The following is a 17,500-nucleotide window of genomic DNA, read 5'->3' on the forward strand; positions in this document are numbered from 1 at the left end:
GTCTGATCAGAGCTTAAATCAACTGTTAACGACAGAGTTTATCTTCATGATGACAGATTTAAGAAGTGTGTGTGTGTGTGTGTGTGTGTGTGTGTGTGTGTGTGTGTGTGTGTGTGTGTGTGTGTGTGTGTGTGTGGTCAGATTACAGGTGTTGTTAATCTGGTTAGTGTTGACAGATCAAACATCTGTTTTTTTCCACACACCAAATGCCGCACACGCACACACACACGCACACACACAACACTAGTGTGTGTGTGCGTGTGTGTGCGTGTGTGTGCGCGCGCCCTGGGACTTCCTGTTTATTGTTTATTTGCCAAATCTAACGTGATAATTAATTTTAGGGAAAAAAAAATAAAAACATGTCAGAGCCTGTGAAATGAAAATGAGAGATGAAGAGTTTTAATGAGGCTTCATCATCATCATCATCATCATCATCATCATCATCATCACATGTGGACGTAAGTTAATGAGTGAAGAAAAATTTACATCACAAACAAACAAACACACACACACACAGTAAACTGAAGTGTGTAAACCACTCACTCTCCCACACAAAAGTCACTGAGTGACAGAGAGTGAGTGACTTTGGTGTGAGAGAGTGAGTGACTTTGGTGTGTGAGAGTGAGTGACTTTTGTGTGAGAGAGTGAGTGACTGGTGTGGGCGAGTGAGTGACTTTGGTGTGGGAGAGTGAGTGACTTTGGTGTGAGAGAGTGAGTGACGTTTACAAACTTCAGTTTAACACTGAGACAAAGACGTGATCATGTGACGCAGATGACGTGTGTGTGTGTGTGTGTGTGTGTGTGTGTGTGTGTGTGTCACAGAGAAAATGAAAACTCTGGCACCTGTTCATCATCCACAGCATCACTTCCACCACTAATCCACTCCATTATACCAATTACCCACAATGCTCCTCTGCTCCACGCCGCCCTGCTCCGGGCTCGTTAGCATGATTATTACTTCTATGATGCTAATTGAAGCTGCAGCCACTCGTCTCCGGCTGTTAGCACTTGGCACAAAGTGCAATAAAAACAGTACAACACACACACACACACACACACACACACACTAGTGTAGTGTGTGTGTGTGTGTGTGTGTGTGTGTGTGTGTGTGTGTGTGCGGCATTGAGTGTGTGGAAAAAAACAGATGTTTGTTCTGTCAACACTAACCAGATTAACATCAACACCTGTAATCTGAACACACACACACACACACACACACACACACACCACCAAAAACCTGTAATCTGATGACACACACACCTGTAATCTGAACACACACACACTCACACACACACCACACACACACACCACCAAAAACCTGTAATCTGATCACACACACACCTGTAATCTGATTACATGGTCTTTTTACATATCCTTTCAAATCTTTACGTGTCTTTTTACATGTCCATTTAAATCTTTACGTGTCTTTTTAAACCTGTACATGTCCTTTTAAATCTTTACATGTCATTTTACGTATCTTTTTGAACCTTTACATGTCCTTTTAAATCTTTACGTGTCTTTTTACATGTCCATTTAAATCTTTACGTGTCCTTTTAAAGCTTTACATGTCATTTTACATATCTTTTTGAAGCTTTACATGTCATTTTACGTATATTTTTGAACCTTTACATGTCCTTATAAATCTTTACGTGTCTTTTTACATGTCCATTTAAATCTTTACGTGTCTTTTTAAATCTTTACATATCCTTTTAAAGCTTTACATGTCATTTTACGTATCTTTTTGAACCTTTACATGTCCTTTTAAATCTTTACGTGTCTTTTTAAATCTTTACATATCCTTTTAAATCTTTACGTGTCTTTTTACAAGTCCATTTAAATCTTTTACGTGTCTTTTTAAATCTTTACAAGTCCTTTTAAAGCTTTACATGTCATTTTACGTATCTTTTTGAACCTTTACATGTCCTTATAAATCTTTACATGTCCTTTTTAAAATTTAAACTCATTCAGATTCAGATTTTCTGTAAATAAATCAGCTCTTTAGTCAAAAACTACCTTTGTTTCTGGGTCCATAACAAATATTTATATAACAAATATAATAACACAAACATTCATGAAAAATATAAACATAACACAAACACTCATAACAAATATAAATACAACAAATATAACACAAACACTCATAACAAATATAAATACAACAAATATAACACAAACACTCATAACAAATATAAATATAACAAATATAACACTGATAATATCTGGACAGTGTAAAGTTCATGTGAGAGTTAATCTGACAAATGTATCAGTTAAGATTTGGTTCATTCATCAATAAAAACAAATCAGTTTGATCAGTTATGATTATTTTATATGACGCTGAAGACGTGTGTGTGTGTGTGTGTGTGTGTGTGTGTGTGTGTGTGTGTGAGACATTAAATCTATTCTTTTCACTGAGTTAGAAAACTAACACATATTAAAAGATTTAAAATCATATGTTTATGTTTATATTTCTTCTGTTTTAATCATTTCTTTATCTCCTGATTCACTGATGATGATGAAGCTGCTGCAGCTGAGGATGAAGCTCATCCTCAATTCAATGACACTCACGCAAAACCACCATTATTATTATCATTATCATTATTATTATCATTATCATTATTATTATCATTATTATTATGAGGATTTAAAGACAAAGCACACACACACACACACACACACACACACACACACACACAGATAAAGACCTTGGTGTAATTTTCATGAATCAAAAGTGTGTTTTCTGTCTCTGAGGATTTAAACGTATGAATTATTATTATCATGAAACGTTATTCAAATGTGTGTGTGTGAACACATGAGAGTGACTGAGTGAACACATGAGAGTGAATGAACACATTATTATTGTATTTTAATAACTGTGCATCACTTTGGTTCAACTGAGGTTGTTTTTAAATGTGCTTTATAAATAAACTTGACATATCAATAACACACTATATATATATTTAGTATTTACACTGTATATACTCTGTACGTACAGCTGCCACGATGACGCCATTATTAATCAGTCATTCATCCGTTGAAGGTTTTTATTTTTATTTTTTACTCATTAAATCCACTTTGTGATTTTCTGCTGTTTTTGGTTCAGTGAAACATTTGAAGAACATCATCATTTACATGTTTGACAAACACAGATCAATACTTTCATCACTCACTTGTGAATTTCTCTGTGAGATGAATAAAGTATCTATCTATCTATCTATCTATCTATCTATCTATCTATCTATCTATCTATCTATCTATCTATCTGTCTGTCTATCTATCTATCTATCTATCTATCTATCTGTCTATCTATCTGTCTGTCTCATGGATTCAAGATAAAAACAACTGACAGACGATCAAAATCACTGTTATTTTAGGAAAATATCCAGTCAAGTCCCTTATCCAGTCAGGACGGGAGAACCTTTAGAACCTTTAGTCAGCACACTGAATTACTGTGTGTGTACAAGTACGTGTGTGTGTGTGTATATATATATATATATATATATATATTAGCTGGTATATCAGCTTTAACATTATAATGACCATGTAAGTGAAAGATAATAATAAAAAATAAATGACACATAAACTACTTCATACTAGAGACTGAGACTAGAGAACTGGTTAACTGCTGGTTAACTGCTGGTTAACTGCTGGTTAACTGCTGGTTAAGAGCGTTTCTCTGTCGCGAGTTAAAGTCCAGATGAGTGGATTCAGTAAAAATGTGATAAATGTAGAGAAATGATTTCTTCATTTAAAGCTTTCATTGTTTAATTTGTGATTTAAAAAAAAGTGTTTTTAACAGAAAACGTTGATTTTCATGCGTTTATAACGTGAACGTGTGAATGAAGAGGGCTTTAATTCTGCCTCACACACACACACACACACACACACACACAGAACTTAACATTAATATAATATATATAACATTAATGTTTTACTTTTTTATAAATGAATGTAAATTAAAAGTTTAAATATTAAAACTTCATATATATATAAAACTGTTATTTTATCATGTATTTATTTTAATCTAGAAACATTTGAATGTTATATATTTAATCATTTATCCTAAAATTCTCTTAAATCTTCTCTTTTTTTGTCTTCAAATATTCAGATAAAAGCGCGTGAACATATTCGTTAATTAAGTGTGTGATTGTTATTATTTCATTATAAATCCTATTTAATTGATCTTTAACAGATGACACTGATTTTCCCGCTGAACGGACGCGTGCGGCGGCCGCGGCTCTGCGCTCCTGCCGCTGCCGCCGCCGCCGCCGCCGCGCTTCTGTCGCCGCGCGTCAGGTTCACGACTCTGAGGATGATGATGATGAAGATGATGATGAAGAACAGTCTCGGGACAGGTTCGTGTCGGTCCCGGTTGTGTTGGTAAAGAGAGACGCGGAGCCGCGGGAGGCGGTGAAGCTGAAGCCGCGGCAGAGGCGCGCAGAGGCGCGCAGAGACGGGGAGACTGCAGCCGAGACTCCGTCAGTGATTTGACACTGATTCTGAATCATGATTTTAAATCAATCATCACAAATAAAAACACGAGGAAACTTTCGGGGGTTTAAGCTTAAATTATTTTTTTTAAATCGTCCTTTTTTTATTTTTTGCCTCACGTTTCTTCATTTTTATAATTTCATCATTTACATATCTGCATAATCTTCAGTCAAACTTTATCTGTGTGTGTGTGTGCGCGCGTGCGTCTTGTGTGTTTGTGTGCGTGCGCGCGCGCGCGCGCTCACCTCTGAGCCGCCGTGTTCGCGTCCAGAATCCCCGCGCCCTGCATCCACGAGCGGACCGGGGTCATGCCGGTGGGCAGCGGCTCCTCCTTCATGGTCAGCGCCCCCCGGGGGAGGCTGTCCTGGATGGAGAACATCTGAGAGTCCTTCAGGGAGCTTTGTCTTCTCCAGCAACAAGAAGAAGAACCAAGAAGAACCAAGAAGAACCAAGAAGAAGAAGAGTAATCCTCCTGCAGCAGCCGCTCAAACAACCACAACACCACCTGGATTAAGGTGGAGGAGAAGAGGAGGAGGAGGAGAGGAGGAGGAGAGTGGGGGACACTCACTCCAAGCTTCCCCAAAGTCCAAGGTCCTGATCCAGAGAAGAGCCGGAGTCCCAGCGGAGTTCTCCCGGTGCTTTTATATCCGAGCCCGCGGTGAGGAGTTAGTGCAGAGGAGAGAGGAGCAGCATCTCACAGGAGGAGCAGGAGGAGGAGGAGGAGGAGGAGGAGGAGCAGGAGGAGCAGCAGGAGCCCGGGTCCGGTGCGCGGAGAGCCGGATCAGAGAGTCAGATCAGCCGAGGGTGGAGGGAAATGAAAAGTGGGATAAAAAAAAAGAAGCGAGCGCTTCAAAAAGGAGTAAAATGAAATGATTAGCAAACAAGAGGGAGGGACGGAGCAGGAGGCTGCTGCTCCCCGGGGAGCAGAGGGATTGGGCAGCCGCAGCTCTCTCTGCTCCTCCTCCTCCTCCTCCACCTCCTCCCCGGCTCTTCCTGGCTCCTCTGTCCCGGCGGACTGCTCCTTCTCTCGGCTCCGCGGCTCCCGCGGGAGCGGCCCGCACCGGCAGGGGGCGGAGACTATGCCAAATAAGGACGGTACATTTCAATGTGGGACACGCCCCCCGCTCGTCCAATTGGCCGAAGTTGCGCGTGACGTCAGCGCGCACGCCAAATAAGGGGGTCCGCGTGCTCAACCACGCGCAGTGTAGAAAAAAAAGTGACATTTGTAAAGAAGTTTAAAAACAAGAAGAGGTGAGGGACCGCCCACTGTGACGTCACTGCACACACACACACACCTTCATCATGATGATGATGATGATCAATAAATATAAACATGATTTAGTTTAAATTAACTGAATCAAATTCATCACAGACTCTGAATCTGGAGAAGATTCTCAATAAATTCAATGTTTTCAAACTTCCATCAAATTCCAGAACATTCCAGGATCAGTCCTTGAGACTCCTCCCCCAGAAGTCCTTGAGACTCCTCCCCCAGAAGTCATTGAGACTCCTCCCACAGAAGTCCTTGAGACTCCTCCCACAGAAGTCCTTGAGACTCCTCCCACAGAAGTCATTGAGACTCCTCCCACAGAAGTCATTGAGACTCCTCCCACAGAAGTCCTTGAGACTCCTCCCACAGAAGTCATTGAGACTCCTCCCACAGAAGAAGAACCTGGACATTTAGCACCAGCAGCCTGGAAATCCTGGAGAAGTCCTGGAACTTCCAGGATCAAGAATCAACCAGAGGAGATCTTTAAATGTTAGACTATGTTCTGCAGACACACAGCGACCCCCAGTGGACAAACGGAGTCACTGCAGCTCAGGTTTGACAGGATTCTCTCTTTCGGAAACACACGTTTGTCCTGTCAATAAAGACAGACACAGAGAGACAGAGACAAAGGGACAGACAGAGAGAGGGACAGACACAGAGAGGGACAGAGAGACAGACAGAGAGGGACAGACAGAGACAGAGGGACAGACACAGAGAGGGACAGAGAGACAGACAGAGAGGGACAGACAGAGACAGACAGAGACAGAGGACAGACACAGAGAGGGACAGACAGAGACAGAGAGGGACAGACAGAGACAGAGGGACAGAGACAGACACAGAGGGACAGAGAGAGTGAGACAGACAGAGACACAGAGAGACAGACAGAGACAGAGAGTGAGACAGACAGACAGACAGAGACCTGAAAACACACAAACTTCAGTGAAGGAGGACACTGCCCTCTAGTGGAAATAACAACATACAACATCACCTCAGCACCTGTCAGCAGTTTCACTCACACATGATGAGAGAACCTGAACCAGAACAAGAAGTTTTATGTTGTGAACCAAATCATTATTTTAGAACAATATGTGAATACATGACTGAGTGAATACACGACTGTGTGAACACATGACTGAGTGAATACATGACTGAGTGAATATGACTGATTGAATACATGACTGAGTGAATACATGACTGAGTGAATACATGACTGTGTGAATATGACTGATTGAATACATGACTGAGTGAATACATGACTGTGTGAATACATGACTGTGTGAATAGGACTGATTGAATACATGACTGAGTGAATACATGACTGTGTGAATACATGACTGTGTGAATACATGACTGTGTGAATAGGACTGATTGAATACATGACTGAGTGAATACATGACTGTGTGAATACATGACTGTGTGAATACATGACTGTGTGAATATGACTGAGTGAATACATGACTGTGTGAATACATGACTGTGTGAATATGACTGAGTGAATACATGACTGAGTGAATACATGACTATGTGAATATGACTGATTGAATACATGACTGTGTGAATACATGACTGTGTGAATATGACTGAGTGAATACATGACTGTGAATACATGACTGTGTGAATATGACTGAGTGAATACATGACTGTGTGAATATGACTGAGTGAATACATGACTGTGTTAATACATGACTGTGTGAATATGACTGAGTGAATACATGACTGAGTGAATACATGACTGTGTGAATACATGACTGAGTGAATACATGACTGAGTGAATACATGACTGTGTGAATACATGACTGTGTGAATACATGACTGTGTGAATGTGACTGAGTGAATACATGACTGTGTGAATACATGACTGTGTGAATACATGAATTAACTGTCACGGAATAAAAACATGAATTCAAACTCTTTACTGACATGTTAGCTTCACGTTAGCTTCAAAAACAGCATGTTAACTCATCTGATTCAGTGACAAGGTTTAATTAACTAAGTTAGTTAACCTGAACTAGCTAACTGTTTTAACCAGTTTAAGCTTATAGGTTTGAGCAGAAAAAGCTCCGGCGTTTGTTTTTAACACATTCATCATGAGCTTCAGCTGAATGTGTGTGTGTTAGCACCGTGAGTTAGCATAAAGCGTTAGCGCACCGCGAGTTAGCGCATAACGAGTTTGCATAACGAGTTAGCGCACTGCGAGTTAGCATGTAGCCGCCATGACTGTGACAAAATGTCCGCCATGATTTAAGAGAAGGAAAAACAAACGTTCATTTTCAAGTACTCATGTTACTTACACGTTAAACGTGACGTCACGGGGGTGTTTCCTGTCCTCCTGTCCTCCTGTCCTCCTGTCCTCCTGTCCTCCTGTCCTCCTGTCCTCCTGTCCTCCTGTCCTCCTGTCCTCCTGTCCTCCTGTCCTCCTGTCCACCTGTCCACCTGTCCTCTTGACCTCCACAGAAAACAAAGATGTTATAATGAGGACGAGATGACTCACTCCATCCATGAGAACAGAGAGGTTCAGTGCAGGGTTAAAGGTCATGTCTGTGGGGTTTACAGCAGTGTGTGTGTGTGTTCACTTTTGTAATGTAAACATTAAGTGAATTGTTTCAGTGAGTTTTTTCTTTTAACTTTTAGTTCTTGTTTAAGTTAAGAAGTTAATGTGTTGAAGTTTATTAGTGATTTAATCTTAAATATTAGCGTTTCCTTTCACCACTGATCCACAGAGACGACACGTTTACAACCCAAAATATAGATTTTAATATCATTGTTCATGTGTTTATACAATAATGATCATGAAGCGTCATCACAGTTAGTGTGTGTTGAGGGACACCTAGTGGACACATGAGACATAACAGGTTTATATTTGAACTGGTGTCAGGTTTCAGTGATGACACTAAGCATCACTTCCTGTCGTCTACACAAACAAACTTGATAATAAATACATGAGCGGCCAAGGAAGACATTTACATATCACGTTCTTTAGTGGGGCGGGGCCTCAGACTGGGCGGGGCCAAGAGGAGGAGCACAGAGAAGAACCAATACTATCATTTTGGAAGTGATGAGGTCTGCATGAATTTATAAATCCATGTTCCAGGGTTTAGTCATGAATTTATAAATCCATGTTCCAGGGTTTAATCCTGCGTCACTGTGTTAACTTTTCGCTCCCTGATTGACGACTGTCCTGACTCAGGGGCGTGTCCTCATCCTTCCTCCAATCAGGGCGCCCTGTAGGATGTTTAACTCCTCCTCCTGTTTGTCTCTTAGACGTCATACGGCCTCTCGTCCCCGTCCTCGTCCCCGTCCTCGTCCCCGTCCTCGTCCTCGTCCTCTTCCTGTGTCTTCTTGGTGAAAGCTGATGACAGCTCCTGCAGCAGCAGTTCCTGAGACAGTGTGCAGCCTCCCTGCAGCTGCTGCCCCCTTCTGGGCGTCTGGGGACTGCGGTCTGCTTCTCTCTCCAGTGTCTTCACTGAGCTGTCTTCTGGGTCAGGGACGATCACCTGATCCACAAGTCCCGCCTCCACAGGTACGAGTCTGAGCGGCAGATGAACCTCGTGAGTCTCTGCGGCGCTGCTGGACAGGAAGCTGGTCTCCAGAGACTTCAGCACCTGCAGCCCAAAGTCCCCGACCTCCTCGTAGAGGGGCTCAGGGAGGTCAGGGAGGTCAGGGAGGTCAGGGACATCAGGGAGGTCAGGGAGGTCAGGGAGGTCAGGGACATCAGGGAGGTCAGGGAGGTCAGGGACGTCCGGACGCTCGTCCAACGAGTCCTGCTGAACCTTCATGGGCTGAAGACACAAAGATACAGTACTTAAAAGTAGTAGAAGTACTTGAATCACAGTTAAAATACACCATACTCAAAGTTAAAGTACTTGAATCACAGTTAAAGTACTTGAATTACAAAGTACACTATACTCACAAAGTACATGGACAGCGTCCGTCTGTTGTGTAACTTCCTCTTCAAGAAGAGAAAACAGAGACAGTGGTGAATTATGGGTAAAATGGGATGTGTACGATGATGTCATCAGAGTAACGCCCTCACCAGCGTCTGATTGGCCGACAGCATGTTACTGTTACTCTCTCTCTCGTCTCCTCTGATCGGGACGAGCGGCATCGTCCCAAACTTCTGTTTGCAAATGTCCGACGATGAGTGACGTCGCAGAACCGGAGGACCCGGGTCATCGTTCTGGAGAAGACGCAGAGAGTCAGTGAGCAGGGAATTCTGGGAATTCTGTGTGTCATTCCTGGATCAGAGGGAATTCTGGGATTTGACCTGAAACTGACCTGAGCTTTGAGGAAGCAGGTGGTCCAGTCCCACAGGTCAACCTCAGAGCTGCAGCTCAGGAACCTAAGAAGTGAGGGTTTCATCACATCATCTGAACACAGCTAAACACTGCCCCCTACTGGCAAAACAACATAATCAAACCATCGCTGTCTATTTGGACATGTAAGCATCTTTGATTGTCCTCTGGTGTCCACAAGGATCCACTCGAGGCCACTCTAAGTCTTCTTAAATTCTACACAACTACAGGAACAAGAAGTCCAGGTTCAGGTTCTTCAGGTTCTTCGGGTCCTTCAGGTTCTTAGGGTTCTTCAGGTCCTTTGGGTTCTTCATGTTCTTCATGTTCTTCATGTTCTTCATGTTCTTCAGGTTCTTCACGTTCCTCATGTTCTTCATGTTCTTCAGGTCTTTCTTTGTGATACACGTAGAAGGACGTGGCTAACAGTTTCAGCTAACATGGTCACATGACTGAAGTGAAACATTGATTATTGATTGAAAGGTCTGGACTCACAGCTGGTGTTTGTCTGACATCACAGTGAGGCCCCACCTGCAGGTGCACAAACAGGTCATCAGCCTCGTCCAATCACACGTTAGATCTCAGGTCAAAAACCACATGGACGATGATGATGATGATGCATTCAGGTCCCTCTTACCTGGTTGGAGCTTTCAGTTTCTTGCGGATGCCGATGTAGACCTTCATGGTCTTTAGAGACCACTCCTTCTCTGGTTTGATGCTCTGCACAAAAACAGCAACAAAGAGGGAGTTCAGACCTGGTCTCTGTCCTAAGGTTCTGGTCTGGACCGAGGTTCTGGTCTGGACCCAGGTTCTGGTCTGGACCGAGGTTCTGGTCTGGTTACCTTCTTGTCCTTGAGCAGCAGCAGTTTCTGCTCTTTGATCTGAAACGTTCTCTCCTGGAATTTGTTTCCCTGAAGAAACTTCTGAGGCTCCTCCCTGCACCAGACCACGCCCACTTTCATGATGTCACTCTTATAGGCTGCAGTGAGAGAGAGAGAGAGAGACGTCAATAACAATAACACCGATCACTATTGTTATTGATCACACTAACGTACAGCTGAGAATGTTGATTCCTTCTCCAATAGGAACTCTCTTCACCACCAGGTAGGCGGAGCTTGGGTCGGCCATTTTACACCACTGCAGAGCCTGTTCTAGGACCTTCTCTTTAGGGTGTAGAGGACGCTCTGTCAGAGAGAGAGACAGGTGTGTCAGAGAGACAGGTGAGACAGAGAGAGAGATAGGTGTGTCCACAGACAGACAGGTGTGTCCACAGACAGACAGGTGTGTCCACAGACAGACAGGTGTGTCCACAGACAGACAGACAGACAGGTGTGTCCACAGACAGACAGGTGTGTGTCTGTCTCACCCAGCTGTCCGTCTTCAATGGCCTCAAACATCATCCAGATGTCTTTGTCTCCTGCAGGAACGTTCCTCATGTAAAGAACCTGATTGGTCAGTTCTTCAGCGCACATGGTGGGAGACACCTGCAGGGGTCAGAGGTCAGAGGTCAGAGGTCAGGGGTCAGGGGTCAGAGGTCAGGGGTCAGGGGTCAGAGGTCACAGCTGAACACAGTAACCATGGTAACAATAGGAGCTTGGCTAACAGACTCACCTTCAGAGTGATGCAACAATCTGGAATCTTCATTTCCAGATAAACTTCAATGATCAGATCTCCAGCCTGAGACAACTGCACACACACATCATCAATAATCACTGATAATCCCTGATAATCCCTGATAATCCCTGATAATCCCTGATAATCCCTGGCTGTACTGATGTTACCTGCGTGTCCTTCCATGTGGTGATGAGACTGATCTCCAGCTCGATCTGAGTCTGATGCTCCTCATCCATCTGAAACAAATCAATGACAAACAGGAAGTGTGGGCGTGGTTACAGGTTACAGGTTACAGGTTACAGGTTACAGGTTACAGGTTACAGGTTACAGGTTACAGGTTACAGGTTACCAGGTTACCAGGTAGATAAACTCACGTCAAAGACGTAGAGGTAGTTGTCGATCAGATCTTCCATGATCTTCACTTCATGTTCTCCTTTTCCGTCCGTCTGGAACAGACTGGGAGCGAAGAGCAGCGACAGGTTCTTGGTGCACATCTGGTTCAGGTCTGCACACCTCTGCACCCTGAGCACAGACAACAGCCGTTACCATGACGACCACAGACAACAGCCGTTACCATGACGACCAGTGCTGCTGCGAGCAGCCACACATCTGTGGGCGTGGCCTCACCTGAACAGGTGACCCATCAGAGCAGACAGAGTGGTCCTGTTGACTCGAGGAAGACTTTGGATGATCTCCTTGTAACGGTCCAACCTCTGGACCTTCTGAGGCGTCTCTGCAGAATCATGATGTTCATTAATCTGAAGATCTGAACTCAGGCAGAATAATAAGAACAGCTTCAGATGCAGATCTTCATCATGTGACTGGACCCTAAACCTGGACCAGGACTGTTCAGACTCAGGTTCAGGTTCAGGTTCAGGTTCAGACTCACTAGCAGCCGCCTGCCACAGCGGGTGGAGGTCTGCCATGAAGATGGGGTCATCGATCTCTCTGAAGAACCTCTTGAGGACATCCGTCACGTCCTCGATGAAGTGGTCTCCGATCCTCAGTTTGACGTTTCGAGCGTCTTTGCGAAACTCGTCCATCAGCAGTTTGATCCTGGACTTGGCCCCGTTCTTCCTGTAGATCCCTTCATGACCCAGACCTGTGGAGAACCAGGACCAGGACTCAGCAACATGAAGGATGTGTTAGGTGAGGTCACGGTGCTGGTCCTCACCGTACTGCGTGATGAAGGACATGCAGCTGTCCACGATGATGGGGATGTCCTTCCTGCTCAGCTGTTGTTCCCTCAGAGTGTTTCCTTTACCGCCGGCCGCTCGCTGGATGTCCGAGTACCAGAGAGAGAAGTCTGCTCGGCCCACGCCCTGGAGGTGGAGCGTCCTGAAGGGGGACCACACAAGACCATCAAGACCAAGAAGACCATCAAGACCATCAAGACCATCAAGACCATCAAGACCAAGAAGACCAAGAAGACCATCAAGACCAGGAAGAACCAGACCAGTGTAGGACAGACTCTTGTCCTCTCACCTTCCTTTCTCCACCAGCACCAGGACGTCCTTCTTCTCATGGTTCTCTATCTCTGATGTAACACCTGCAACACAAACACACCCAGGTTCATCTAACCAACCTGGACCTGGACCAGGACAAGAACCTGGACCTGGACCTGGACCAGGACTGGGACTATGTGGGACACTGACTCAGCTCCTGCAGGCGGTTCAGGTTGATGATGTCTTCTGCCACGCCGTCGTTCTGAGGACAGATGAAGAGGTTGGACTTCTGCAGGACAAAGTAGGCGTCCTTCCACTGCTGAGGGTCCAACATGGCCCGGTACCGCAGGAGTCCGACCCGCTGGAACTCACGGCTCAGCAGACAGTGACAGCTGAGAGGTGTCGCCGCCTGGTGGTCAGAGTGAAAACATTAGACATTGGTCTTCTGAGGAGAATGAAGGACAAAGGTCTGACCTTCCCGATGGCTCTGGTCCAGCTGTGCAGAGCGTCGGCCGTCTCCACGCCAAACTGGTGACTTTTCTCCGACTTTAGATACAATTCAAAGGTGTAACGGAACCTGGGGGGGAGGAGCTTGTTAGCTCATGAATAACTCGTGAAACAATGTAGCGAAACACGTTAGTTAGCTCCGCCTTCACCTGTCGATGAAGCCGTTGTTGTTGTTGTTGTTGGCGGCGTCAGGTCGACTCACGCCCAAACACAACAGTTCTTTAGCGTTGATCTGAGCGCAGGGATCAGCTGATCGCTCCGACTCGTACAGAAGCAGCGAGCGGTCCACGGAACACCAGAACTTCTGGAAGTCTGAGACAGGAAACACAGATTTACTGACGCTCCTTAAACGCATCGTTCACGAGGCCTTTAAGGACCTGGTCCTACCGTCTCTGCTTTTCCTGCTCAGAGTTCCTCTGACGACCGAAGACGATTTAAAGAGGAAACCGGAGTGAAGAACAGGCTGCATGATCTCATCGTACACACCAGGGTCTGAGGACACACAACACAACACAACATCAACACAACACAACACAACACAACACAACACAACACAACACAACACAACACAACACAACACAACACAACACAACACAGCACAACATTAACACAACACAATCAACACAACACAACACAACACAACATCAACACAACACAACATTAACACAACACAATCAACACAACACAATCAACACAACACTCACACACATGATCTCATCGTACACACCGGGGTCTGAGGACACACAACACAACACAACATTAACACAACAAAACACAATCAACACAACACAGCACAACACAACACAATCAACACACACACACTTGATCTCATCATACACACCAGGGTCTGAGGAGGACACACAACACAATCTCTGTGAGGACAACACACACACTATGCTAACATGCTAACAGCGGCGTTCAGACCTGATGCAGTGCAGTGATCCAACAGCTGGTGGTGCTGTTGGGCGGAGTCAAAGTCGTTGAGACGAGCTGACTCCGCCTCCGAGAAAATGTGAGTGACAGTTTTCAGAAGTGTGTGTTCAGAAACGGCCGAACACAAAACCTGTGAGGAAACATATGAGTGTGTTAGCGTGGGTCACATGACCGTGATGATGTCATCTCTGCTGTGGACCAATCACACCTTGAGCAGCTGTTCCTGACTGGTGAAGGCAGGGTGAGGGGGGCGGAGCCTCCCCTCTCTGTACTTCTGTGTGATGAACTCACGCCGCTGTTCAGGCGACGCGTCGCAGTCCAACTCCTCTGAGGGCGAGAGGCGCGGCGCCCAGAAGTCGTTAGCTCGCTCGTTACCGAACATGATGAAGAGCTGTGGGGGCGGAGTTAGGGTGAGAGGGGGCGGAGTTAGGGTGAGAGGGGGCGGAGAGCAACAACATAAAATCATCCAGTGAATAGATTAAATCCATTCATTTATTAGCATTAGCATCTGTTGTTTACGCAAACAAACAAACAAACACCCTAATCCTAATCACACAAACAAACACACACACAAACAAACAAAAAACACAAACACATAAACAAACAAACACACACAAACATGCAAACAAAAAACACACAAACATGAAGTGATAGTAAACAGGAAGTGGACACTCAGCTGTTGTCGTCTCACCTGGACGATCTCGTTACTCCAAACACTGGTGTCCAACTTTAGACTCTGGACTTTAGAAACCATCGTCCCCAGACTCCTGTGTTGTCCTGAGACACACACACACACACAGACACACACACTGTAAGGACACGCCTCTTCCTGATTTAAAATGGCTGCAGACTAAAACCTGGACTGGAGTGGAACAGAACGTGGAGCAGGTTAAACATCCAATAGAAGAACATTGATTGACATGTTGGAGACCTGACTGCCCCGTGACCTTTGACCCGGTCCTACCTGCACAGTTCTTGCAGATGACCACACAGAGGTTGATGGAGGCCCAGTCCGGGTTCAGGGCCTTACAGTCGGCACAGGTCCGGTTGGATCGGTTGGACCAGATCTTCTCTGCCACCTCGTAGTCGGACAGCGTCTCTGCGATGGACTCCTGCAGCGCCTCCATCCAGTCTCGCTTCTCACGCTCCGACTCCGCCGTGAAGCTGAGGGGGCGGGGCCGAGAGTGAGGGTTTGGCTTAAGGAAATTTGAAGACACACGCGTCAGTGTCAGTGTTAGCGTTAGCGTTAGTTACCTGAAGATTTTGAACGGCGTGATCAGGTCGAAGCTCTTGTGTTTTCCGTCTCTGATGGTGGAACCGCGAGCTTCGATCACCGTGATCCCGATTCCGTTACGAAAACACTGCAGAGGCACAAATCAAAGAGTCAGGATGTGCTGCTGCCCCCTGGTGGCAGATTAAACCCGCTCCCGTCTCACCTGCTCACTCTTGTGGATCCAGATCTGGTCCGTGTTGATGGCGGCGTAGACCTTGGACTTGGTTCCCTTCAGCTCGAGGGCGCCGTGTTTCTGACAGTGAGACCCGGGTCCAAAACGCCGGCATCCGAACACCAGCTGATCCCTGACGTGTTCCTGCAGAGTGGAAACCCAGCGGCGCCGCAGAACTACAACCACACAGACCGGGTCAGTGAGGTCATCAGTCACCTGACCTGCAGGTCAGGTGACTGATGACCTCATTTACCTTCGTTCTCTGCCCGGAACACAAAGATCCGCTGACTCGTCACGATTTCAAACTTGTTGTCTTTGGAGGGGCGGGACATCTGGATGGCAGCCAATGGGATCACTCCTTTAGGATAAACATCCTGAAACACAGAGGGAGGAACTTTATGTCATGAAGACAAAAACATCAACATCTCAAAATTAAATCTTCAAAATAAAAACTAAACGACCTTCTCACTCCCGAAGTACGTCAGGTTCTTCCCGTCGAACTTCACCAAACGTTTCTGAAAAACATAGTTTCTGAAAAACAAAAACCATCAGAGTCAACGAGGGAGTCAACGAGAGAGTCAACAAGTCAACGAGAGAGTCAACAAGTCAACAAGTCAACGAGAGAGTCAACGAGAGAGTCAACAAGTCAACGAGAGAGTCAACAAGTCAACGATAGAGTCAACGAGAGAGTCAACAAGTCAACAAGTCAACGATAGAGTCAACGAGAGAGTCAACAAGTCAACGATAGTCAACAAGTCAACGAGTGAGTCAACAAGTCAACGAGAGACTCAACAAGAGTCAACAAGAGAGTCAACAAGTCAACGAGAGAGTCAACAAGTCAACGAGAGAGTCAACAAGTCAACGATAGTCAACAAGTCAACGAGGGAGTCAACGAGAGTCAACAAGAGAGTCAACAAGTCAACGAGAGAGTCAACAAGTCAACGATAAAGTCAACGAGAGAGTCAACAAGTCAACAAGTCAACGATAGAGTCAACGAGAGAGTCAACAAGTCAACGATAGTCAACAAGTCAACGAGAGAGTCAACAAGTCAACAAGTCAACGATAGAGTCAACGAGAGAGTCAACAGGTCAACGATAGTCAACAAGTCAACGAGTGAGTCAACAAGTCAACGAGAGAGTCAACGAGAGAGTCAACAAGTCAACGAGAGAGTCAACAAGTCAACGATAGAGTCAACAAGTCAACGAGTGAGTCAACAAGTCAACGAGAGAGTCAACAAGTCAACGAGTGAGTCAACAAGTCAACGAGTGAGTCAACAAGTCAACGATAGAGTCAACAAGTCAACGAGAGAGTCAACAAGTCAACGAGAGAGTCAACAAGTCAACGAGTGAGTCAACAAGTCAACGATAGAGTCAACAAGTCAACGAGAGAGTCAACAAGTCAACGAGAGAGTCAACAAGTCAACGATAGAGTCAACAAGTCAACGAGTGAGTCAACAAGTCAACGAGAGAGTCAACAAGTCAACGAGTGAGTCAACAAGTCAACGAGTGA

The 17,500-nt window shown here is 45.2% G+C and overlaps 2 protein-coding genes across 2 annotated transcripts in view; both read right to left on the reverse strand.

Moving 5' to 3' along the window:
* Positions 1 to 4,867, reverse strand: part of LOC310940920 (transcription factor COE1) — a gene marked incomplete at its 5' end in the record, with an annotated part of 38,997 nt that extends 34,130 nt beyond the window's left edge. The window contains 1 exon segment of the mRNA XM_083905974.1: positions 4,734 to 4,867. Within this exon segment, the coding sequence (XP_083762100.1) occupies positions 4,734 to 4,867 (134 nt within the window).
* A 3,712-nt stretch (positions 4,868 to 8,579) lies between these two features.
* Positions 8,580 to 17,500, reverse strand: part of arap3 (ArfGAP with RhoGAP domain, ankyrin repeat and PH domain 3) — a 16,743-nt gene continuing 7,822 nt past the window's right edge. Inside the window, exons 8-35 of the mRNA XM_083906117.1 lie at positions 16,453 to 16,522; positions 16,245 to 16,365; positions 15,983 to 16,167; positions 15,801 to 15,907; positions 15,511 to 15,710; positions 15,238 to 15,323; positions 14,755 to 14,937; positions 14,538 to 14,676; positions 14,001 to 14,105; positions 13,763 to 13,925; positions 13,581 to 13,683; positions 13,317 to 13,515; positions 13,147 to 13,210; positions 12,836 to 12,999; positions 12,551 to 12,763; positions 12,289 to 12,394; positions 12,036 to 12,183; positions 11,829 to 11,897; positions 11,659 to 11,733; positions 11,414 to 11,531; positions 11,103 to 11,231; positions 10,890 to 11,026; positions 10,685 to 10,767; positions 10,543 to 10,578; positions 10,034 to 10,097; positions 9,792 to 9,935; positions 9,669 to 9,707; positions 8,580 to 9,537 (exon numbers count right to left, since the gene is read on the reverse strand). Of these exons, the coding sequence (XP_083762243.1) occupies positions 9,016 to 9,537; positions 9,669 to 9,707; positions 9,792 to 9,935; positions 10,034 to 10,097; positions 10,543 to 10,578; positions 10,685 to 10,767; positions 10,890 to 11,026; positions 11,103 to 11,231; positions 11,414 to 11,531; positions 11,659 to 11,733; positions 11,829 to 11,897; positions 12,036 to 12,183; positions 12,289 to 12,394; positions 12,551 to 12,763; positions 12,836 to 12,999; positions 13,147 to 13,210; positions 13,317 to 13,515; positions 13,581 to 13,683; positions 13,763 to 13,925; positions 14,001 to 14,105; positions 14,538 to 14,676; positions 14,755 to 14,937; positions 15,238 to 15,323; positions 15,511 to 15,710; positions 15,801 to 15,907; positions 15,983 to 16,167; positions 16,245 to 16,365; positions 16,453 to 16,522 (3,772 nt within the window). The 3' untranslated portion in view covers positions 8,580 to 9,015. The remainder of the gene's footprint in view (positions 9,538 to 9,668; positions 9,708 to 9,791; positions 9,936 to 10,033; positions 10,098 to 10,542; positions 10,579 to 10,684; positions 10,768 to 10,889; positions 11,027 to 11,102; positions 11,232 to 11,413; positions 11,532 to 11,658; positions 11,734 to 11,828; positions 11,898 to 12,035; positions 12,184 to 12,288; positions 12,395 to 12,550; positions 12,764 to 12,835; positions 13,000 to 13,146; positions 13,211 to 13,316; positions 13,516 to 13,580; positions 13,684 to 13,762; positions 13,926 to 14,000; positions 14,106 to 14,537; positions 14,677 to 14,754; positions 14,938 to 15,237; positions 15,324 to 15,510; positions 15,711 to 15,800; positions 15,908 to 15,982; positions 16,168 to 16,244; positions 16,366 to 16,452; positions 16,523 to 17,500) is intronic.

This window comes from Microchirus variegatus (assembly GCF_963457635.1).
Source record: "Microchirus variegatus genome assembly, chromosome: 19".
NCBI classification, from domain to species: Eukaryota; Metazoa; Chordata; class Actinopteri; order Pleuronectiformes; family Soleidae; genus Microchirus; species Microchirus variegatus.